The sequence below is a fragment of the Syngnathus floridae genome, chromosome 8 (assembly GCF_059516105.1).
Source record: "Syngnathus floridae isolate MCC-2025c chromosome 8, RoL_Sflo_1.0, whole genome shotgun sequence".
NCBI lineage: Eukaryota > Metazoa > Chordata > Actinopteri > Syngnathiformes > Syngnathidae > Syngnathus > Syngnathus floridae.
The window spans coordinates 2,068,869-2,092,537 of record NC_142420.1 but is presented as its reverse complement, the minus strand read 5'-3'; the positions used below and the strand labels follow the sequence as shown (position 1 = coordinate 2,092,537).

At 41.3% G+C, this 23,669-nt stretch overlaps 3 protein-coding genes across 6 annotated transcripts; 2 read left to right on the top strand and 1 right to left on the bottom strand.

Annotated features, from left to right (window-relative positions):
* Positions 1-71: 71 nt before the first annotated feature.
* il17d (interleukin 17d) lies at positions 72-917 on the top strand. The gene is made up of 2 exons (XM_088383236.1): positions 72-405; positions 491-917. Exons 1-2 carry the CDS (start codon positions 83-85, stop codon positions 804-806), a joined length of 639 nt encoding a protein of 212 aa, XP_088239362.1. The 5' UTR covers positions 72-82; the 3' UTR covers positions 807-917.
* Positions 918-1,164: 247 nt separating this feature from the next.
* Positions 1,165-22,336, top strand: LOC148393888 (intraflagellar transport protein 88 homolog). Of its 4 annotated transcripts, none has more exons than XM_088383225.1 (37): positions 1,255-1,350; positions 1,429-1,500; positions 1,587-1,646; positions 1,730-1,783; positions 1,908-1,974; positions 2,067-2,136; positions 2,212-2,302; positions 2,411-2,515; positions 2,587-2,689; positions 2,843-3,189; positions 3,277-3,347; positions 3,433-3,519; positions 3,619-3,718; positions 3,794-3,880; positions 4,072-4,258; positions 4,337-4,445; positions 4,552-4,702; positions 4,762-4,877; positions 5,135-5,187; positions 5,264-5,329; positions 5,407-5,513; positions 5,611-5,680; positions 5,791-5,886; positions 5,973-6,134; positions 6,298-7,588; positions 7,671-9,544; positions 9,647-9,714; positions 9,795-10,264; positions 10,534-10,645; positions 10,746-11,827; positions 11,919-12,002; positions 12,068-13,308; positions 13,376-13,472; positions 13,596-14,549; positions 14,650-15,020; positions 15,096-15,150; positions 21,957-22,336. In XM_088383225.1, the coding sequence occupies exons 1-24, from the start codon at positions 1,270-1,272 to the stop codon at positions 6,095-6,097; spliced, it is 2,475 nt and encodes an 824-aa protein (XP_088239351.1). In that variant the 5' UTR covers positions 1,255-1,269; the 3' UTR covers positions 6,098-6,134; positions 6,298-7,588; positions 7,671-9,544; positions 9,647-9,714; positions 9,795-10,264; positions 10,534-10,645; positions 10,746-11,827; positions 11,919-12,002; positions 12,068-13,308; positions 13,376-13,472; positions 13,596-14,549; positions 14,650-15,020; positions 15,096-15,150; positions 21,957-22,336. The 4 variants fall into 4 exon arrangements, with proteins under 4 accessions (XP_088239354.1, XP_088239351.1, XP_088239352.1 ...); XM_088383226.1 differs by having other exon boundaries at positions 9,795-10,645; positions 12,068-13,144; positions 13,226-13,308; XM_088383227.1 differs by adding an exon at positions 18,473-18,614 and having other exon boundaries at positions 9,795-10,645; positions 15,096-16,127.
* eef1akmt1 (EEF1A lysine methyltransferase 1) lies at positions 6,116-7,988 on the bottom strand. Its single transcript, XM_088383235.1, has 4 exons — positions 7,691-7,988; positions 7,489-7,571; positions 7,077-7,369; positions 6,116-6,471 (listed from the first exon to the last, which is right to left on the bottom strand). Exons 1-4 carry the CDS (start codon positions 7,841-7,843, stop codon positions 6,338-6,340), a joined length of 663 nt encoding a protein of 220 aa, XP_088239361.1. The 5' UTR covers positions 7,844-7,988; the 3' UTR covers positions 6,116-6,337.
* Positions 22,337-23,669: the final 1,333 nt, after the last annotated feature.

Below are 23,669 nucleotides of genomic sequence, written 5' to 3'. Positions count from 1 at the left end.
ACCCAAGTTTAGGCGCCGAGGGTGCGATGAGACCATCTGTTCCTACTTAAGTCGTTGTCGTCGAGACACCGCAAAGCTCGTCATGACCCCCGGACTCCGTGTCCTGCTCCTTTCGGCGGTCGCGCTGCTGCTCTTTGCGGTCACCGCTGCCGCCGTGGGTGCCCGTGTGAAGAAGAAGGCAACTCGGACTCGCTCGTGTCTGGACCTACCGGAAGAGATCCTGGAGCAGATGTTCGGCCGGCTCTCGGTCGGCGTGCTGAGCGCATTCCACCACGCCCTGCAACTGGAGCCCCGAGACAGGGTCAACCTGAGCTGCCCCAACGCCGCCTCTGCACGTTCGTGGTCGGCGGAGAGCAAGAGTAAACTCCCGGTCAACCTGCTCAGCGTTTCACCCTGGGCCTACAGGTGACTATTGCTACACTTGCTATCCTAATATTATGTACGTGTGATGATGTGTGACTGTTGCTTTCAATGTGTGATAACTTTTGAGGATCTCGTATGACCCGAGCCGATACCCTCGTCACATTCCGGAAGCGTACTGCCTGTGCAAAGGTTGCTTGACCGGACCTCAGCGTCAGGAGAGCCGGCACTATCGGAGCACTCCTGTCTACGCGCCCTCCGTGATCCTCAGGAGGTCTGGTTCTTGCGTCGGAGGTCGTCACTCATACTCGGAGGTGTACGTGTCCATCGCGGTGGGATGCACCTGCGTCCCCCTGCTGGACAAGGACCGGGCCATCCAGAACGCCACCCGACCTCTGGACTCTTTGAGGATGGCAAAGACCAAAGCTGCACGCTCATGGGGATGAAGATAAGTCATCTTCTACTTGTTACATTAGGTACCTTTTATGCCAATAATCAAATGTTCTGTATGGCTTAACAAAGGAGCCAAATAAATGAGTCAATTTGTCCATTCTGAATTCATGAACTCAATAATTTATTAACAGGGTTTTACGCTCTAGTTTTAGAGGGGTTCATCCTCCAATTTAATGTCAATCTCAAATAGTCCTGTAGCGCCTCCATGTGGACAAGCTGTACTATCTACATTACTGGACCGTGCATATTTTCACTTTGGCATTCACGTGTTCACTTGCCTCCTGATTTGATGAGACACACAGTACACATACGGTGGCTGTTTGCATCACTAAGGCTCATGTGACATCACAGGAACTGCAAACTGATGACATCATAAAGACGGACCATTATTCTATTAGTGTTAATGGCTCAGAACACCGTTGTCGGCTTCATTAAAATCACCTAAAAGAGACACAAATGAACAATCGGCATTTGAATGTCAAGGAGGACGACCTCTATTCGGGCTACAACGACTATAATCCACTTTTTGACTGCAAGGTGAGATCATTTCTATTTATTTTTTCATTATTACTCTAATAATAAGTGTACCTGATGGACTATTTTTCATTTTTACAGGAGTTGGAAAACGATGCCAGCTTCCAAGACACAATCAAGAGCAATCAGGGAAAAAGAATACATTTACAACCAGTGTGTATTATTATTATTATGATGGTTAGTAATAGTTTTACTTTTGAGATGTGTAGCGAAGCTCTCTCCAATTAATTTCCATTCAGATCAACGGACAACTTGCTGATTCTACCACAGCGGGGCGACCTTTAACTTCTTCCTCAGGAGTAAGTACAATGTTTGTGTCGTTAATTATGTCGTGACTTGTGATACACCATAATAATGAGTACTTGTTTTTTTTTTTTGATAGTGTCGTACTCCCATGCCATCATCAGTAAGTCGACCAATGACGGCAGCCGTGCAGGTAAGTCATGCTTTTTGTACAAAACACACAGCTGGGACTCAAAACAGAGCCTAGAAGCACCCCATGGTGGAAAATGCAGATGTAGCTTCTTCAAACCATTGAACGTTATCTTTGATATCCACAGAGTGGAGCAGCTCGCCCCATGTCTGCAATAAGTGCTGCAGGTTATTCGTCCTCTCCCACACGATCATGTGAGTCCAACACCTTAACAAATTACGATTTGATAGTACTGTGCGGCCCATATCATCAAATAGCGATGTAAGTAGCCAGTTTGTCATTTTAGGCTCAAACTTTGATCCTCTGGGCCAGTGTAGAGGCCCTGCACCACCACTGGAAGAAAAGAAAGATGACACGTGAGTGGACTAGCTACTGTGTTAGCCGTGATGGTCTGATTTCTGTCTCGTGTGTCATCATTGTTGTCGTCTTAGACCGGAGGAGAAGATCAAGCTCTTGGAGAAGAACGTGAACGACTTGATCACAGAGAGCTGCATGGCGCAAAGCATGGGCAATTCGCAACTGGTTGGATTCTTCTCCAAGTGGCCCAGCAGTCACCGCTGGAATTTGTGCTCACCGTAGTGACCGATGGTTAACTTCTCGAGAATTATTTCTTGTGTTGCACGTGGACAGGCTCTGGAGAAGGCCAGAGAGGCTGGAAGGAAGGAGAGAGCGCTGGGGAGACAAAGGGAACAGTCTGGAAACGCAGAGCAAATCAATGTGGATCTCACCTACGCCGTGAGTGCGGCAACAATCGGGCCCCGTGTGCCACGTTGCCTGTTGACGCGTGCCGTTGTCTCGTCTCTCAGGTTCTGCTCAACCTGGCTAACCAGTATGAAAACAATGAGATGTACCCAGAGGCCCTGAACAGCTACCAAGTCATCATCAAGGACAAAATGTTTGCTAACGCAGGTGAGCCAAATGTTATCACTGTTAGAATTGTGGCCCAATATGTCTGCTTCAGATCAAAATGGCTGACTTCCTGTTAAATTCCAAGAGAGACTTTGTAGGCTAGCCGTACCTAACTTGTATCACGTTCTTGTTTTTCCTCTGTTACGCGCTCAGGGCGTTTGAAAGTGAACATGGCCAACATCTGGGTCAAGCAGAAGAACTACCCCAAGGCCATCAAGCTGTACCGCATGGCGCTGGACCACATCTCGGATGACTACAAAGAGATGAGGATCAAGATCATGCAGAACATCGGCACCGTCTTCGTGCTGCTGGGCAAGTACTCGGACGCCGTGGCGTCCTTCGAGCATATCATGAGCAAGAGCGCCAACATCAGGACCGCCTACAACCTGGTCCTCTGCTACTACGCCATCCGCGACGCCGACGGCATGAGGAACGCCTTCCACAAGCTCCTCGCCATCCCACTCCACGTGCAGCACGAAGACAAGTACATCGCAGCTACGGTGAAGGAAATGCTTTTGAGTGGCATTCTTTGACTGAGAACATGAAACAACTTTCAAGTTGCATGTAAACACTGTGATGTGTTTCAGGACGACATCAAATCCAACATGTTGTTGGAAGTCATCAAGAACGACAAGCTGCACAAAATGGAGAGAGACTTGTAATAATGTGTTGACACTTTCCAACACGTTATATTTGACCACATTGCCTAAGCATAAATGAATTATTTTCCAAACCTCCCACAGGAAAGCTCGTGCCGACAACTACGTAATGACCTCTGCCAAGCTCATCGCTCCGGCTATCGAGGCTTCTTTTGCAGCTGGATTTGACTGGTTTGTTTGTTTTTGGCGCAGTGTTTTTTTTTTTGTTTTTTTGTTAAAGTCCGATCCACATATGCCTTGAGGCTATTTGATAGTCTTTTTGTGTGAAAGGTGCGTCGACACGGTGAAGAACTCCCCTTATGCGGAACTAGCCAATGACCTCCAGTTGAAAAAGGCCATGACCTTCTTCAGACAGATGCAATTTGACCAGGTCAGGCGCACCTTGAAGGCACGTTACATCCCATTTCGAAAAGCGCCGCAGCCTGACGTTGGGGTTTTGTTGTAGGCCATGAAAATTCTGAAGGAAGTTGCCAAGCAGGACAGCAGAGTCAAAAGCGCCGCAGCCAACAACCTCTCCAGCCTCTTCATCCTGGTACGGCTTTTCTGGAGCTGAGATTACAGTCCAGATTGTATCCAGATTACTGTCACACGCAGTATGTCATGCAAAGTACGAGTACGGAGATGCAACACTTAGAAACAAAATACATGTTTGCAATGTATTGAAAATCTGTCATTCCACAAAGTCAAACGTTCCAAAAGTGGTGTTGCGTATGGTCATGGCAGGAGAAGGACTACAAGCAGGCCGAGCACTACGCCGACCTGGCCATAAATGCGGATCGCTACAACCCGGGAGCCTTCGTATGCAAAGGCAACACGGAGTTCGTCAAGCAGGACTACGTCAAGGCGGCAGAGTTCTTCAAAGAGGCGCTGAGGAACGACTCCTCCTGCACCGAGGCCCTCCGGAACCTGGGTAACCTTCGCAAAGGAACACCTTCTTGTTCCTCTACAAAGAGCAGAGTAAAATGCATTTTTTTTCTCTTTTCCCAAGGTCTCACGTACAAGAAGCTGAATCGTCTGGAGGATGCGCTGGACTGCTTCTTGAAGCTTCACGCCATCCTCAGGGACAGCGCCGAGGTCATGTATCAGCTGGCTGACACGTATCCTCCAACACAGGAAAACAAAAAAAAAACATTGGGATATTTTGGCCTTGGTTTTTGTCCGTGTGGGCTTTTTTGTTTGTTTGTTCCTCTTTAACTGCGTCAGCTACGAGCTCCTGGAGGACCCCCACCAGGCGGTGGAGTGGCTGATGCAGGTGATCAGCGTGGTCCCCAACGACCCCAAGGCTCTGGCCAAGCTGGGCGATCTGCACGACCTGGAGGGGGACAAGTCGCAGGCCTTGCATTACTACTGCGAGGTAGGAATGGCATCTTCGTTATGCTGATGACCAAGATGATGATGTCACTGCTTTGGCAGTCATTCAGGCTGTTCCCCTGCAACATGGAGGTGATCGAGTGGCTGGCGGCCTATTATGTACAGACGCAGCTCTACGAGAAGGCCATCCACTACTTTGAAAGAGCCATCCTCATGCAGTAAGTCCAATTCTGAAGTAAGAAATCTTGAATATCGAAATGTAAAATTCAAATCATTTTAAAAACATTGTAAAATAATGTAAAATAAAAGCATTGATTTAAAAAAAAAAAAAAGAATCAAACCCTGCATTTAAAGTATGAAATACATGAAGGAATTGCATGCTCTTACCTCGTTAATTATAGTATTATAAAAATAAACGGATCATTTTTAATCTTTTTTTGAAAGAATAAATAAAGAAATTGCTGTGTTCCTCCAGACCAAGTGAGGTGCGGTGGCAGCTGATGGTGGCAAGCTGTCAGAGGAGAAGCGGTCAGAAAGGAAACCTGCAGCATCTCAACATTACTTTTGCATCACATCAACACTCAACATTTGCTTTTGCTTGCAGGAAACAGTCAGAAAGCTCTCGAAACCTGCAAGGAAATACACCGCAAGTTCCCGGAAGATTTGCAATGTAAGCTGACTTTTGCTGGTTTCAACCACCCACGAGTACAACAAATCATTCATTTGAATTTTGTTTTTCGCGTGGAGGTCTCCGCTTCCTGGTGCGGCTGTGCCAGGACATGGGCCTCAAGGAAGTCCACGATTACACCAGCAAACTCAAGAAGGTGGAGAAGATGAAGGAGCTCAGAGAGCAGGTTTGCACGCAATTGTCAGGTTTAGCCAGAGAACATCACTCAACACATTTTGATCACACTTGTCCGCACTGTCTGACGGCCGGCCATCTTTCCCCAGAGAGCCAAAGCGGACCGAGAAGGAAGTACAAGAAATAGAAGAACAGACAGTACAGACGCCACGACTACTGGTCAGTAATCGCAAGGACAATACTCATACTTTAAGAATATCACCACTAGCCAATTAACTGGTCGGCAGATTTAATCAACGTTTTTCCTGTTTCTCCCACATTTGTTTCAGAGAGTGTTCCCAAAGGGGAACGTGGGGTTGCGCCTGTGATGTCACTTCCCGCTTCCGGCGAGCCTTTTGAGACTAGCGGCAGCCCCAAAGAATTGGGTGTGTGACAGGGCGAGCCCTCGAATGGCCAATCGAATAGCATCAATGCTAACCGCTAGCACGGGGGCCATTTTGTGTTTGCATAGATGCGTCTTATGCGGACCCACTGGGCCCCCTTGCCAACCAGCCCAGGACCGGAGGAGTCAAGAAGCGGGTGGAAGACGACGTCTTTGCCGGAGAGGACGTCGGAGACGAGCTACTGCCCGATTAGAAAACCACATCGTTGTGCTTGTTGGGGTTTCAAAATGGTATGTAATACATAGTATACATCCACCTAGTACATACAGTGTTTATAAACACTAACCCGTACAAACATGTTGACATTTTTGTCACAAGTGTCCTCGTTTCATTTGACGTGTGGTCATGTGATTCGACATCCACCTTGGAGAACTTCACTCTGTGTCCATTCAGCTACCGGCTGGGCCTGCCTTCTTGTACCCCTTCCCGCCAATCAGCGGGACAGCAGCGGCGACGGGTAGTTGACGAAACACCGGAAGTCGTTGGACAAGTTGCGCTCATGCTGAGGTAGGAAGTGACACACTTTCACGTCCAGAAGATCCTTGGCCAGATTCTCCATGATGGCACCTGAACAACAAACGTTTATACATCTGTTTCACACCATTCCAACGTCAACATACTCCACACATTTACGCCACCTAGGCTGTTCTTTTTCCCTCATTCCCTACTATTTTACATTAAAAGAAAATCCCCTTTAATTTCCAATGGTAACGCATTCCATTTTCAGCAAGGCTTTTGTGGCGCAATGTTTCATCCACTTGGGAGGCACTGATTCGATTCCTGCCTGAGTCAACATGAGTCCAACTGCTTTTATGTCAAATATGCTTTTGTATTTAAAGTCCCAATGATCATCGTCACACACGCATCTGGGTGTGGTGAAATTTATCCTCTGCATTTAACCCATCCCCATGTGATTTTGATCCATCCCCTGGGGGAGAGGGGAGCAGTGAGCAGCAGCGGTGCTGCGCTCGGGAATCATTTGGTGATTTAATAAATGATGTGTTCCTGTATTCTTTCTTTCAATTAATTTAACGTCTTTCTCACTCATCATTACAAATTTCGGGTTAGGATTACAATTTTCAAATAAAAGCCTTACTATACATGGTCCAAAAAGAGAAAAAGTCTTACTATACACGCATTTTTTTTTAAAAATAAACATTTGTGTCTCTGACCTGTGCAAAGCAGCACTTTCCCTTTGGTGAGGTACTTGACAGTCTGGGCTACTTTGGTGAGACACTCCTCCGAGAGGTAGGGCGGGTCGGCCAAGACCACGTCGAAGCTGCCAGGCGCCACGCCACGCTCTGCAAATGCCAGCGGATGGTTGTAGTCGTAGAAGATGAAGTCGTCGCCATAGATGGCAAAGCGGCGGTCGTACTCCAGGACCGCCATGGCCGCGGGACCATCGTCGGGGCCGCATAGCTGCTTGAGCTTCTGGTAAACGCTGGGGGCGCTCACGCACGCGATCCTACCGAACAGTACTTGGTTACACGTGTGCAATGAAACAGTTCTACTGTATTTGAACATTAGAAATATTAACTTTGTGCTTGCATCAAATGCGCGTGAAAGTGTGTTGATATTGTTCACCTTCCTCCTCCACCAGCTTGGAGTAGAAGCTCCTCAGCTAATCGTGTTGCTGTGTCGTCAGTGTACCAGAATTGACTCATCCTCTACAAACACAACAAAGGTAGCATTCACTTTTTGACTATTACGATGACCACGTCGGCAACGTAACCATAATCTGTACGTAACGCAATCAATTGTTTTAGTGTTTGTTGCAAGGGCTTACCCAGTCTTCGCTTAAGGCTCCCACGGTAAAGTGGTCCGCGGCTGTGGAAGGATCGTCGCGGGAGTTCTCGCTTCGGGACTCCTCGTAAAACTCCCGCAGAGCCGCCAGAGTATGAGCCGACAGCGTGGGAATGTCATCGTCGCTGTCGCTCATTTCAAAAGACTGAGAACGAAGACTGGGCTATGCTAGCCTCGCAGGTTCCCATCGGGTGTGCGTTAATGATGTGCATTCCAATTCTTTTAGGTGAACGAATCTTTAGAATCAGGTTCACTCAAACGATTCGTTCAAACGACTCGTTCAACGACCTCCCCCCGGGACGGGAAATTACGTCACTGATACGTAAAGTCCCTCCATGTAACGCTCGCTGGCGCTGCTGATTGGCTGATTTTCTTCTTCGTTTTGTTTTACGACAGGGTAGCACCAGCTTCAACGGGCATTACTGACACCTACTGGTTGAGGTTATATATGAAAGGGAAAAAAAAGAACGAAGGAAGTGATTCGTTCACTCTCGTTCGCGGAAAAGATTCGTTCTTTTTTGAACGAATCGTTCGTTCACTCACCAGCCAACACCAGTTATCCTATGCAGGTGCCACCGGAAAAACTTGTTTGGACCCGTTTGAAAATCATTTATTTGATATGACTCAAGAATTGTCTCTGTGCAACGGTGTGGTGTTTCTTAACAACTGAGTTGAAAATGAGTCCACGGGAGCACTGCAACGGCCGCAGAATTTTTGCAAGAACAATTCCTCTCAGGATGAACTATCGATACAAATATTTTCATTTGATTGAAGGCAATGGCGTTAACCACTCGACCAGAGCTCTTGCTGTGCTTAGGGTTTGGGTTTGGCTTGCTCTCGCTTTTGCTGTGCTTAGGGTTAGGTTTGCTTATGCAACCAAATCACCTCAGTTGTTTATCACTTCCTTTGATATTTTTGAACTTACCGTAATTTTCGGACTGTAAGTCGCACCGGAGTATAAGTGAGCAGCAGGGGGGGGGCCCCATTTCAACCCCTTCCACTGAGTGCCAAGCAAGGAAGAAATGGGTACCATTGTTATAGTCACTGGTATGACTCGGCCGGGGTTTGAACCCACGACCTCCCAGTCTCAGGGCGGACACTCTCCTCTCAGGCCACTGAGCTGGTAAACACTTGTGTCGTAGTATAACACTTGTAGTCGTTTTTAAATAACGTGTATACCTATATACGCCTAAATATTGTTATCCAATATATCTACTGCAATTTCACATTAGATTGCTGGTTTGAAATTTGCTTTTGATATTATTATCTTTAATAAACATTTATGTTAAAACGTGTCTGGCGTCTTATTCCTTGTTTTTATATTCGCCAATTAAAACATAAAAATCAGACATTTTATATGACAATATGTGTAGGTACACTACACGAGGTTAAAAAAAAAAGAGAATAAATAAATAAAGGGTTAATTGCACAACAAAAGCACGTTTACAAATATACAATACAAATATACTCGATACAAATATTTTCATTTGATTGAAGGCAATGGCGTTAACCACTCGACCAGAGCCTGCTCGGAAACCAAAGGAGATTTGGTCATATTGATAGGGTATCCTCCATCCAAACATGTTCGGTGTTGAAAGTTTCAACGGATGGTCCGAAGCCACCCTTTCCACAGTAGTCACCATGACACCTGGCGACCACCTGGTGGCGTCAGTGTGCCGAGCGCCGTTGGACGATCAGGAGAAGAAGATTTGAATCGACGGATGTGACGTCAGGGCTTTAGGTCAATTGAAGACAGGTGTGCTCGCTCAAGGGGAGTTATCATATGCAGGTGCCACCGAGCGCGGGCCGGCGGCGGCGCAGGCGGACGGTTTCTCAGGTAAGCGAGCATGCTAGAAAATGTTTGTCGTCTCCTGCCGTTTCTCACGACGGCACGCTTTGTTGCTTTTTCTCACAAGCCTTTTTTTTTTAATTTATTTAGTTTGTCGCAGGATTGTCGTACTCTCGTGACTCGGCAACGTCACGTCCACCGCGACGGTGGGCCTGGAGGTAAATTGTAGGCCGCAGGCCATTTAGCCCGTGAGCAAATGTTTGCAGTTTCTTACGATGCCATTTATTATTTCTTGCAGGATTTTCGCTGTCTAGGGAGTGCTTGAGGTTTGGGCACGGCACGGCACGCCACAATCCACTTTGCGTCGCGTCGTTGCGCGTTTTGGTGGTATTTTAAATGTCTTTCGCGGTTGTTTTTTTTCATGCTGGCCAGCATTTTTTCATTCGTCTGTCTATAGAAGGTTCCTAAATGACGCCGCCGATAAGCGCGCGTTTGTCTGACTATAGGAAATGTTAGTTTGACTTTGTTAGTCAACTAAACCATTTTTTAATTATTTTATATTATCCGTGTGCCATTTCCGTGTCATGCAAACTGCTCGTGAATGCAACGTATATGTTACGTCATGTCCAAATCGGACCAAATCCATTCAAAGATGGCGCCCGCCCGCCCGCCCGCTCGTTCCGTTACGCAACAAACATTTGCGCGGCGGGTTATTTTCTCCCGTTTTGGACGCCACGCCGCCAACCTGGATCATCTGCCCAATGTGAGGTGAGTTGTAGATGATGAAATTAAAATATGAATTATAACCTTTAATAATTCTTGTCATGATTATGTATTTTTTCAAATGTAAAACTACTTAGAATGTATCAAATTAAATTATTAACTATAATTTTGATAGATTATCGTAACTTACTACAATATAATATTTTTTTTCAAATGTAAAACTCCTAGTATGTATAATTGTTGGTAAAAAATCATGCCATTGGCACTCTACTCAATGTCTATTTTTGTTGCAATCATTCGCTTGTCTTTTGTAGCACTAAAACAGGCCGCCCAGCCAGCATCCTTCTGTACAAAGCAAGCAGGAGGCTCTTGAAGGAGCCCTTTCAGTGATGTTGAGGACACGGAGGAAGAGTAGTCCTAAATCAGGTGAAAACCTGTTTTTGTCAAGTTTCAGCTTCCCAACACAAAATGGTTGTCGAGTGTTAGCTTCCCAGCACACAATTAATGGCTGTCTGTGTTTTTGTAGGCTGCAAGAGGAGCCGAATGGAATAAGTATATAATTCCGCATGAAAAGGCGCAATGGCCTATCCAAAGGCGCAATGGCCTGTCCAAAGGCGCAATGGCCTGTCCAAAGGAGCAATGGCCTGTCCAAAGGAGCAATGGCCTGTCCAAAGGAGCAATGGCCTGTCCAAAGGAGCAGTGGCCTGTCCAAAGGAGCAGTGGCCTGTCCAAAGGAGCAGTGGCCTGTCCAAAGGCGCAGTGGCCTGTCCAAAGGCGCAGTGGCCTGTCCAAAGGCGCAGTGGCTTGTCCAAAGGCGCAGTGGCCTGTCCAAAGGCGCAGTGGCCTGTCCAAAGGCGCAGTGGCCTGTCCAAAGGCGCAGTGGCCTGTCCAAAGGCGCAGTGGCCTGTCCATAGGAGCAATGCCATATCCATAGGAGCAATGCCATATCCATAGGAGCAATGCCATATCCATAGGAGCAATGCCATATCCATAGGAGCAATGCCATATCAAGTCAAGAATCAAGCAGCACGCTGCAAAAGTCAACATGTGCCCAGGAGGGGGCAGTGTGGTTGCCTTTGGTTATGGGTGCACGACGGAAAGGTTGCAGGTGGGGACAGTGTTTGGGGGTCTGACGGTTGGTCTTGCTTAAGAGGTTGTGGCTTATCTGGATCCAGCGGTGTCTTGTGCTTGGTTGCCATTGACGGCTCACTTGGGGGAGGACGTGGTGACTTGGATGGAGACAGAACTGAATTTTGACGCGGAGCCCAATGTCCAAGCTTGCCATATGACTTGTACCATTTTGTGTCTTTTTCTAACCTGCCACTGTCGTGCTCGCTGCGTTCTTTGTTCTCCCCCATCGGTGTAGGGCGGCGTTGGAGCGAGCCGATCCCGAATGTCCAATTTTGCAATTTGACTTGTACCATTTTGTCTTTTTCTAACCTGCCACTGTTGCACTTCATCTAACCCTAACCTACCACCGCTGTGGTACTTGCGTTCTTTGTTCTCCCCTAGGTGTAGGACAGCATTGGAGCGAGACGGTAGCATTAAGTCTTTTTCTAACCTACCGCTGTCGTGCTTGATCGAAGCTGTGTGTCCTTTGTTCTCTAGGTGAGGGGGCGGTGTTTGGGCGAGCGGGTCCACGAGGAAGACGTAGTGATGCGAGCAGCGCCCAACTCATTGCATGTTCTGCCATTTGCAGGCCGGACGCAAAAGGGGGGGGGGTGACGCACGGCCCCAACCGACCGGGCGACGCTCACCAATAGTAGCTAGCCGCTGTGATCAAGTAAGCAAGTGACCGACAACTTGGGGTGCTCTTTGAGTTTCTAACATTTGTTTCTGTTTCTGCAGATGGCGACCGGGATGTGACGCGATCTGATCAGAGGTGAACGGACCGCTGTGGCATCGCTCTGAAGTCGCCGAGTTCTGAGGGAGACCCGCTTCCCTGGAGGCGTCGACCTGCGCAGCTTCAACGTGTGAAATGGATTTTTTTTTTTTTTTTTTTAAATTACACCAGCGGTGTCCCAATGTCTGCTTGAGGGCTGCATACTGAAACAAACTCAGAATTCTTTGACGCAAATTCATTAAATCAATCACGAAATGTTGCCATTGATATTTAGTCCTACAAAGCAGTGTCGTGTTCAGTCGTGTGGTGTGTTGATCAAGTTGCCCCGAGGCTGCCATTTGGACACCAATGGTGACATGTGTGTAGGGCTGCACGTGTATTGGAAAACTGCCATATGGTGGTCTAGGTTATTGACATGCACTTTAAGACAGCAAAGATTTTTTTTTTTCATGTCTCAAATGAAACATGCTTTCTTGCCTAACTATTTGTAATGAGTTAAGACTAAGTCATTGATGTAAGTTAAAGTTAACTCATCTAACTGATCTTATTGCGATCAAATAGTTAACCTCCATCCAAGAATTTTGCACAACTTGCCTCAATGCAGTGGTCTGGCCCAATACTGCCATATCATTGATTTTCCAAAATGTTGTGCAGCCCTCATTGAGTGCCAAACGCGCAGCGACGGCAAGCGCAAGCGACCGCGCAGCGACGGCAAGCGCAAGCGACCGCGCAGCGACGGCAAGCGCAAGCAACCGCGCAGCGACGGCAAGCGCAAGCGACCGCGCAGCGACGGCAAGCGCAAGCGACCGCGCAGCGACGGCAAGCGCAAGCGACTGCAAGCGCAAGCGACCGCGCAAGCGACGGCAAGCGCAAGCGACCGCGCAAGCGACCGCGCAAGCGAGACTTTTGTGCTTGTCTTGCAAGGTGGAAGAGCTGATGTATGAAACGAAGAGCCGGTGGACGGAGGTGACCAGACCTGTGATTGGTGAGCGGGGTGCAAAGGAAGGAATCACCCAAAGAAAGCAGTCGCCAAGTGTTGAAGAGGAGCCTGATGCATGACTGGCCAAGGCTGGCCAGAGGCGGTGACATGGCAATCCAATCTGCAAGCGTAGTGTACACACTTGTTGGTTTTAATTTGATTTCCTTATTTGTCTGCCGTTCAGGGTTGCCGGGGCGGCGGATGGGACGAGCGCCAGCCTGCACCGAGAGGGACTGGGCTGCACCCACAAGACCAGGGAGGGGGCAGGTAATGAGTACGTTGACAGAAGTGGGCCGCATGCAACTGAGTGCCGTTTGTCTTTTTGCACTGCGAGGCGGAAGACGAGTCCAACACCGGCCGGAGCAGACCGGGCAGTGGATCGGACGAGTGCCTGCACAGAGAGGGACTGGACAGGACCGCGAGACCATAGGGTAATAATAAAAAAACTTTATTTGTAGAGCACCTTTCATACAAGAAATGCAGCTCAAAGCACTTTACAACAAAGAAAGAAATTATAAGCATTGAGCAACAGAGTGCCGTTTTTCTTTTTGCAGTGGCACGAGGCGGAGGATGAGTCCAAACGTCGAAGGGCGGGGAGGAGCCAACCATCGGCCGACCTTCGCCCGTGATGAGCGGCCGACACGAGACGGACGGGTGCGGATGCGGCGAGGGCAAAGCGCCCAGCCAGCATTTAAGGAGAGTATGACTGCGTTTTTTCTTTTGTCCTTTCTTTCCTTCCCTCCCTCCACTTTTTCACTGGGTGCGCACACTGGCTATCTGCATGATGCCTCTTTCTTTCTCTCTCAGCGCCGCGTCATTTTGCAATATTGTTTTTTTACTGTTGTTTTTTTAATCATGAAATGAACTGTTTGTACTGTAATTGTGTGTGTACCACTGAACTGCAATTAAACTGTGAACTGAATTCAAGTGGTCCATTTTAAACATTGGCATTGGTGAATGCAACGTATATGTTACGTCATGTCCAAAATCGGACCAAATCCATTCAAAGATGGCGCCCGCCAGCTCTCGTTCCGTTACGGAACAAACATTTGCCCGGTTTATTTTCTCCCGTCTTGGACGCCGCCAACCTGGATCATCTGTCCAATGTGAGGGGAGTTGATGAATGATGAAATAAAAATATGAATTATAATCCTGAATAATTATCATAATTTACTACAATGTGATGATTATATATTTTTTTCAAATGTAAAACTCTACTTAGAATGTATCAAATTCAAAGATGAACTATAATTTTGATCAATTATCATAACTTACTACAATATATTTTTTTTCAAATGTAAAACTCCTAGTATGTATAATTGTTGGTAAAAAGTCATGCCATTGGCACTCGACTCAATGTCTATTTTTGTTGCAATCATTTGCTTGTCTTTTGTAGCACTAAAAACTGCTGCCCAGCCAGCATCCTTCTATACAAAGCAAGCAGGAGGCTCTTGAAGGAGCCCTTTCAGTGATGTTGAGGACACTGAGGAAGAGTAGTCCTAAATCAGGTTAAAACCTGTTTTTGTCAAGTTTCAACTTCCCAACACACAATGGTTGTCGAGTTTTAGCTTCCCAGCACACAATTAATGGCTGTCTGTGTATTTGTAGGCTGCAAGAGGAGCCGAATGGGAAATTTTTTTTTTTTTGAAGGCAGGTTTCAGTCTTGCCTGTCGGAGAGGTGGGCGTGGTCAAGCCAATTTCAGTTGCGCTGTGATTGGTCAGACTGAATTTGGGCGAAGGTAGGAGGCGGGCAAAGTGGCACTTAGGTTTTTGAAGGCAGTTTTCAGTCTTGAGGTGAGCGACAGGTGCAACCGCCCGCGTGTGAAGTGGCCTGTCACGTGGTACGCTAGTGTGCAACGCACCATTGGACGAGCAGGCGAGGAAGATTTGAATTGACGGATGTGACGTCATGTCTTCGGGTGAATTGGGGAAGTTGTCAAATACCGGTGCAATCACCCGCGCAGCGGGCCGTTTCTCAGGTAAGCTAACATGCTAGGAAATGTTTGTTGTTCATTGGCGTTTCTCACGACGGACGCCTTGTTTGTTTGTTGCAGGATTCAAGGCGAGTTATCAAATGCAGGCGCCACCGACCGTGTGGCGGTTTCTCGGGTAAGCTATCAAATGTTTGTCGTTCATTGCCGTTTCTCACGACGGACGCCTTGTTTGTTTGATGCGAACAAATATCTTGAAAATCTTTTCACACTCGTCCCGGCCACCGCGACTGTCGTTTTGCCGCTACAGTATTTCAAATCTCTTTGGCGTTGTGTTTCGTCAAATTAACAATGTTGCATTACATATAGTGTGCTATTTCCGTGTTATGCAAACTGATGAATGTGACAAATTTGTTACGTCATGTTCAAATCTATTCCAAGATGGCGCCCGCCCGCCCGCCTTCCGTTATGCAACAAACATTTGCGAGCGTGATTTTCTCCCGTTTAGTCGACTGCTCGATTCATGCCGACATTTTTGAGTGAGTTGATGGATGATAAAATTAAATTATTATAATTCGGATACTTTTGTAATTATTATAACTCATTACAATATACTGATAATTGTATACATCTTTTAAATATAAAACTGGAGTTGGTATGTGTAATTGTTGCAAAAATATCATGCCATTGCCACTCTACTCAATGTCTATAATTGTAACTCCCAGATGCAGAGCATATAGTATGGTATGATATTGTATGGTATTGTATGTATTGTATTGTATGCATTGTGTGTATGGTAGCGTATGGCAGGGTATTGTATGTGTTCTATGTCAATCCATCCGTCCACCCATCCGTCCGTCCGTCCATCCGTCCATCCACCCACCCGTCCATCCAACCCATCCACCCAACCCATCCACCCATCCATCCATCCACCCGTCCATCCAACCCATCCACCCGTCCACCCAACCCATCCACCCACCCACCCAACCCATCCACCGACCCATCCATCCACCCAGCCACCCATCCATCCAGCCACCCAGCCATCCACCGCTTATCCGGACGTCGGATTGCGGCGGCAGCAGCTTTAGGAGGGACTCCCAGACTTTCCTCTCTCCAGCCACTTCATCCAGCTCAACCCAGGAAATCCCAAGATTTGTATGTATTGTTTGTTTTGTTGTGTTTTTTGTTTTGTTGTTTTTTGTTTTGTTTTTTGTTTTTTTTGTTTTGTTTTTTGTTTTGTATGTATTGTATTGTATGTATTGTATGTATTGTATGTATTGTATTATATGTATTGTATGTATTGTATTGTATGTTTTTTTGAGTTTTTGTTTTTTTGTTTTGTATGTATTGTATTGTATGTATTGTATTGTATTGTATGTATTGTATGTATTTTTTTTGTTTTGTTTTTTGTTTTTTTTGTATTGTATGTATGTATTGTTTTGTATTGTTTGTTTTGTTTTGTTTGTTTTTTTATTTTTATTTTTTTTGTTTTGTATGTATTGTATTGTATGTATTGTATTGTATTGTATGTATTGTATTGTATTGTATGTATTGTATTGTATGTATTGTATTGTATGTATTGTATTGTATTGTATTGTATGTATTGTATTGTATGTATTGTATTGTATGTATTTTTTTTGTTTTTTGTTTTGTTTTTTGTTTTGTATGTACTGTATGTATTGTATTGTATGTATTGTTTTTTTTTGTTTTCTTTTTTTTTTTTTTGTATTGTATGTATTGTATTGTATGTATTGTATGTATTGTATTGTATGTATAATATTGTATGTATTGTATTATATGTATTGTATGTATTGTATTGTATGTATTGTTTTTTTGTTGTTTTTTTTGGTTGTGTTTTTGGTTTTTTTGTTTTGTATTGTATGTATTGTATGTATTTTTTTTTTTTGTTTTTCTTGTATTGTATGTATTGTTTTTTTGGTTTTTTTTTTGTTTGTTTTTTGTTTTGTATGTATTGTATGTATTGTATTGTGTGTATTGTATTGTATGTATTGGGTTTTTTTTTTGTTTTTTTTTGTTTTGTTTTTTTTGTTTTTTTTTTGCATTGTATGTATTGTATGTATGTATTGTATGTATTTTTTTTTTTGTTTTTTTTGTTTTGTTTTTTGTTTTTTTTGTATTGTATGTATGTATTGTTTTGTATTGTTTGTTTTGTTTTTGTTTTTTGTTTTGTTTTTTGTTTTGTATGTATTGTATTGTATGTATTGTATGTATTGTATTGTATGTATTGTATTGTATGTATCGTATTGTATGTATCGTATTGTATGTATTGTATTGTATTGTATTGTATTGTATTGTATGTATTATTTTTTTTGTTTTTTGTTTTGTTTGTACTGTATGTATTGTATTGTGTGTATTGTATTGTATTGTATGTATTGTTTTTTTTTTTTTTTTTGTATTGTATGTATGTATTGTATTGTATGTATTGTATTGTATGTATTGTATTGTATGTATTGTATTGAATGCATTGTATTGTATGTATTGTATTATATGTATTGTATTGTATGTATTGTTTTTTTGTTGTTTTTTTGGTTGTGTTTTTGTTTTTTTTGTTTTGTATTGTATTGTATGTATTGTATTGTATTGTATGTATTTTTTTTTTTTTTTTTGTTTTTTTTTTTTGTTTTTCTTGTATTGTATGTATTGTATGTATTGTTTTTTTTTTTTTGTTTTTTGTATTGTATGTATTGTATTGTGTGTATTGTATTGTATGTATTGTTTTTTTTTTTTTTTTTTTTGTTTTTTTGGTTTTTTTTTTTGCATTGTATTGTATGTATTGTATTGTATTGTATTGTATTGTATTGTATGTATTGTATTGTATGTATTGTATGTATTGTATTGTATGTATTGTTTTTTGTTTTTGTTTTTTTTTGTTTTGTTTTTTGTTTTGTATGTATTGTGTGTATTGTATTGTGTGTATTGTATTGTATTGTATTGTTTTGTTTTTTGTTTTGTTTTCTTTTTTGTTTTGTTTTTTGTTTTTTTGTATTGTATGTGTATTGTATTGTATGTATTGTATTGTTTGTATTGTATTTGTATTGTATTGGTTTTTTGTATTGTATGTATTGTATGTGTATTGTATTGTATGTATTGTATTTGTATTGTATTGTTTGTATTGTATTTGTATTGTATTTGTATTGTATTGTTTGTATGTATTGTTTGTATGTATTGTATTGTTTGTATTGTATGTATTGTTTGTATGTATTGTTTGTATTGTATGTATTGTTTGTATGTATTGTTTGTATTGTATGTATTGTATTGTTTGTTTTGTTTTTTGTGTTTTGTTTTGTTTTTTGTTCACCCATCCACCCACCCACCCATCCATCCAGCCACCCACCCACCCATCCATCCAGCCACCCATCCACCCATCCAACCCATCCAACCCATCCAAACCCAACCCATCCAAAACCCATCCACCCACCCATCCTCCTATCCATCCATCCACCCATCCACCCACCCAAACCATCCACCCATCCATCCAGCCACCCATCCAGCCAGCCACCCAGCCATCCACCGCTTATCCGGACGTCGGATTGCGGCGGCGGCAGCAGCTTTAGGAGGGACTCCCAGACTTTCCTCTCTCCAGCCACTTCATCCAGCTCAACCCGGGAAATCCCAAGATTTGTATGTATTGTTTGTTTTGTTGTGTTTTTTGTTTAGTTGTTTTTTGTTTTGTTTTTTGTTTTTTTTGTTTTGTTTTTTGTTTTGTATGTATTGTATGTATTGTATTGTATGTATTGTATTGTATGTATTGTATTGTACGTATTGTATTATATGTATTGTATGTATGTATTGGTTTTTTTTTTGTTTTTTTTGTTTTTTTTGTTTTTTGTATTGTATGTATTGTATGTATTTTTTTTTGTTTGTTTTGTTTTTTGTTTTTTTTGTATTGTATGTATTGTATGTATGTATTGTTTTGTATTGTTTGATTTGTTTTGTTTGTTGTTTTTTGTTTTGTTTTTTGTTTTGTATGTATTGTATGTATGTATTGTATGTATTGTATTGTATGTATTGTATTGTATGTATTGTATGTATTGTATTGTATGCATTGTATTGTATTGTATGTATTTTTTTGTTTTTTGTTTTTTGTTTTGTTTGTTTTTTTGTATTGTATTGTATGTATTGTATTGTATTGTATTGTATTGTATTGTATTGTATTGTTTGTATTGTATGTATTGTATTGTCTGTATTGTATTGTATGTATTGTATTGTATGTATTGGGTTTTTTTTTTGTTTTGTATGTATTGTGTGTATTGTATGTATTTTGTTTTGTTTTTTTTGTTTTCTTTTCTTTTTTGTTTTGTTTTTTTTGTATTGTATGTATTGTATGTATTGTATTGTATGTATGTATTGTATTGTTTGTATTGTATTGTTTGTATTGTATTGTATTGTTTGTATTGTATTGTTTGTATGTATTGTTTGTATGTATTGTATGTATTGTTTGTATTGTTTGTATTGTATGTATTGTTTGTATGTATTGTTTGTATTGTATTGTATGTATTGTATTGTATGTATTGTATTGTATGTATTGTATTGTTTGTATTGTATGTATTGTATTGTTTGTATTGTATGTAATGTATGTATTGTATTGTTTGTATTGTATTGTGTTTGTATTGTATTGTATTTGTATTGTATTGTTTGTATTGTATTGTTTGTATGTATTGTTTGTATGTATTGTATGTATTGTTTGTATTGTTTGTATTGTATGTATTGTTTGTATGTATTGTTTGTATTGTATTGTATGTATTGTATGTATTGTATTGTATGTATTGTATTGTATGTATTGTATTGTATGTATTGTATTGTATGTATTGTATTGTATTGTATGGTATGTATTGTATGGTATGTATTGTATTGTATGGTATGTATTGTATGTATTGTATTGTTTGTATTGTATTGTATTTGTATTTATTGTTTGTATGTATTGTTTGTATGTATTGTTTGTATGTATTGTATGTATGTATTGTTTGTATTGTATGTATTGTATTGTATTGTATGTATTGTATTGTATTGTATTGTATGTATTGTATTGTATGTATTGGGTTTTTTTTTTTTTTTGTTTTGTATGTATTGCGTGTATTGTATTGTATGTATTGTTTTGTTTTGTGTTTTGTTTTTTTTGTTTTCTTTTCTTTTTTGTTTTGTTTTTTTTGTATTGTATGTATTGTATGTATGTATTGTATTGTATGTATTGTATGTATTGTATTGTATGTATGTATTGTATTGTGTTTGTATTGTATTGTGTTTGTATTGTATTGTATGTATTGTTTGTATGTATTGTATGTATTGTTTGTATGTATTGTTTGTATTGTATGTATTGTATTGTATTGTATGTATTGTATTGTATGTATTGTATTGTATTGTATGTATTGTATTGTATGGTATGTATTGTATGTATTGTATTGTTTGTATTGTATTGTATTGTATTTGTATTGTATTGTTTGTATGTATTGTTTGTATTGTATTGTATGTATTGTATTGTATGTATTGTATTGTATATATTGTTTGTCTTGTATGTATTGTTTGTCTTGTATGTATTGTTTGTCCTTTATGTATTGTTTGTATTGATTGTATTGTTTGTATTGTATTGTATGTATTGTATTGTTTGTTTTGTTTTGGGTTTTTTGTTTTGTATGTATAGTATTGTATGTATTGTATGTATTTTGTTTTTTTTGTTTTTTGTTTTGTATGTATTGTATTGTATGTGTTGTATGTATTGTTTTGTTTTTTTGTTTTTTGTTTTTTTCTTTTGTTTTATCTTTTTTGTTTTGTATGTATTGTATGTATTGTATTGTATGTATTGTTTGTTTTGTATTGTTTGTTTCTTTTTTTTTATGTTTTGTTTTGTTTTTTGTTTTGTTTTTTTGTTTTGTATGTATTGTATTGTATTGTATTGTATTGTATGTATTTTGTATTGTATTGTTTGTTTTGTTTTGTTTTTTTTGTTTTGTATTTATTGTATTGTATTGTATGTATTGTATTGTATGTATTTTGTATTGTATTGTTTGTTTTGTTTTGTTTTTTTTGTTTTGTAGTTATTGTATTGTATTGTATGTATTGTATTGTATGTATCGTATGTATTGTATTGTTTGTTTTGTTTTGTTTTTTTTGTTTTGTATGTATTGTTTGTATTGTTTGTTTTTTGTTTTTTGTTTTGTTTTTCTTTTGTTATTTCTTTTTTTTGTTTTGTATGTATTGTATGTATTGTATTGTATTGTATTGTATGTGTTGTATGTATTGTATTGTATGTATTGTATTGTTTGTTTTTCTTTTTTTTTATGTTTTGTTTTGCGTCATTTTGCAATATTTTTGTTTTACTGTTGTTTTTTTAATCATGAAATGAACTGTTTGTACTGTAATTGTGTGTGTGTACCACTGAACTGCAATTAAACTGTGAACTGAATTCAAGTGGTCCATTTTAAACATTGGCATTGGCAGTCTATCGTGCATACAAACTGGAATCATTTGAGACATTCTCAATGACAAGACAATTGTAAAGTTAGGCTGAAACAAAATTGACTTAAATATGCAGTGTCAGGCTTTTTATTTATTTTTTTAACTACACAAAGAAAAGCGGCATGCATTCTAAACTGTTGACAAAAGCCAAGTAGCCAGACACCCATAGATGCAAACGACAAGTGTACAAACGGTCTCTGTTGCGATCAGTAAGTCATCTTTGGCAACCCTGCTTTAAAATGGCCACCGAACTCAGAATCTTGCAGAATGTTGGTACATTTTTCTGTAAGAGTAAAAGCTGTTTTAATGTGGTCAGAGCCATTTTTTGGTTTGTTTTGAATAGTCATGCATCATGTGGGTATTCTTGTGAATAAAGTCCACAGTGGTGTGTTTGCTTCCTGTTGGTGGTCTTGTAAATAAAGTCAACTTTGGTGTCAGTCATCATTCACGATGTGCCTCAATCGATGGTGCATCTCTTGAATGTGAAACTTATTGCATGTTTTGTTACAGGGCTTGATGTCTTCATGGGCTGTCTGACTACAAAGAAGGCTGCCGCTGTCCAGTCCAGGTTGCTGCTATAGTCAATTGAATTTATAAACACAGCGTGTAACTTCCAGGACCTTAGCTTTCAATTCAAAGCGGGGTTGCGTAACTACACCGCCAGCCTCGGTACATGTACTGGGTGGTTTCACCCAGTTCAGAGTGAAGTAAAGGCCAGAGTGTTCTTATTCATACCGGCATCCTTATGAAATTGACCATATCAGAAAGGCTAGATGAATTCCAAGTGCTGCCACCGAGTAGCAGCATATTTGCCTCAACCTGTCTGGTGCTGGGTCAATGCGATGCACCTTTCGTTTTGCCCAAATAGAAATAAAGAAGTACTGCTGTTATCTTGCCAGTGTGCATGTGTGTTAAAAGTACAAAACAAACTCATTAGCATGATAGACGTCTAAACCACATGCTAGATATTTGCCTCAACCTGTCTGATGCTCTATTTAACTCTACGTGATAATTTTTAACAATTTTAATCATTTTTATTTTTAAGTACATTACAGCCTAGAATATTAAATTACAAAAAGTTAACAAAAAAACTTGCTAAAGTTTAAATAAGTTATTAAATATATATTCGCTCCAAAGAGGGAGTGTTGACAAGCGTTAGCTCATTCATAGTCTGCGCATTGTTGTGTGTTTCGCTGCGCGGTGTAGACAGCATGGGGCGCAAGTAGCGAAGGCGGCAGGGGGCGCAGCCAGCACGGGGCGCAAGCAGCAGGGGTGGGGAATCGAACCCTGGGTCTCAGGTGTTCGAGCGCAGCGACGGAGCCACTCGCCAAGCGTGGCGAGCTCGGCAGTGACCCCGCTTTCACTTCGAGTCATTCTTATATGTTCAGTATTGCGCTCCGCGCGCGCTGGGTAGGTACAAAAGAGAGCAGACGGCCGCCAACTCCCAGGTCACACTGGCCGACCGGTTAGTGACACGGCCTCTTGCCCCGTACAATGCTGGTTCGATCCCAGGCTTGGGAACGTTGTCCCCGCCACTTTTGTAGCTATCTGGATACATGCATATAGGTTGCATACCTACGCATTTATTTATGTATAAACACCAAGTGTGGCCCCGCCCACAAGTGGGCGGGGCAATGCGGCTGGCCCCGCCCCCATCCAAAATGTCCCGCCCCTGGGGCGGGGAAAAGTCTGTAGCCCCGCCCCCTGCCCTACCAAAATGACGGTAGGGGACGGGGCGAAGCCCCGCCCCCTGCCCTACCAAAAAGACAGTAGGGTAGGGGGCGGGGCGAAGCCCCGCCCCCTGCCCGCCCCGCCCCCTACCCTACTGTCTTTATATACAGTATATATACACAGTATATATACAGTATATATATATATATATACACTGTATATATATAGTATATAAATATATATACAGTATATATATACTGTATATATATATACAGTATATATATACTGTATATATATACAGTATATATATACAGTATATATATACAGTATATATATATATAGTATATATACAGTATATATATACAGTATATATATATACAGTATATATATATATACTGTATATATATACTGTATATATATTTATATACTATATATATACAGTATATACTGTATATACAGTATATATATATACTGTATATATATATACTGTATATATATATATATATACTGTATATATATTTATATACAGTATATATATACAGTATATATACT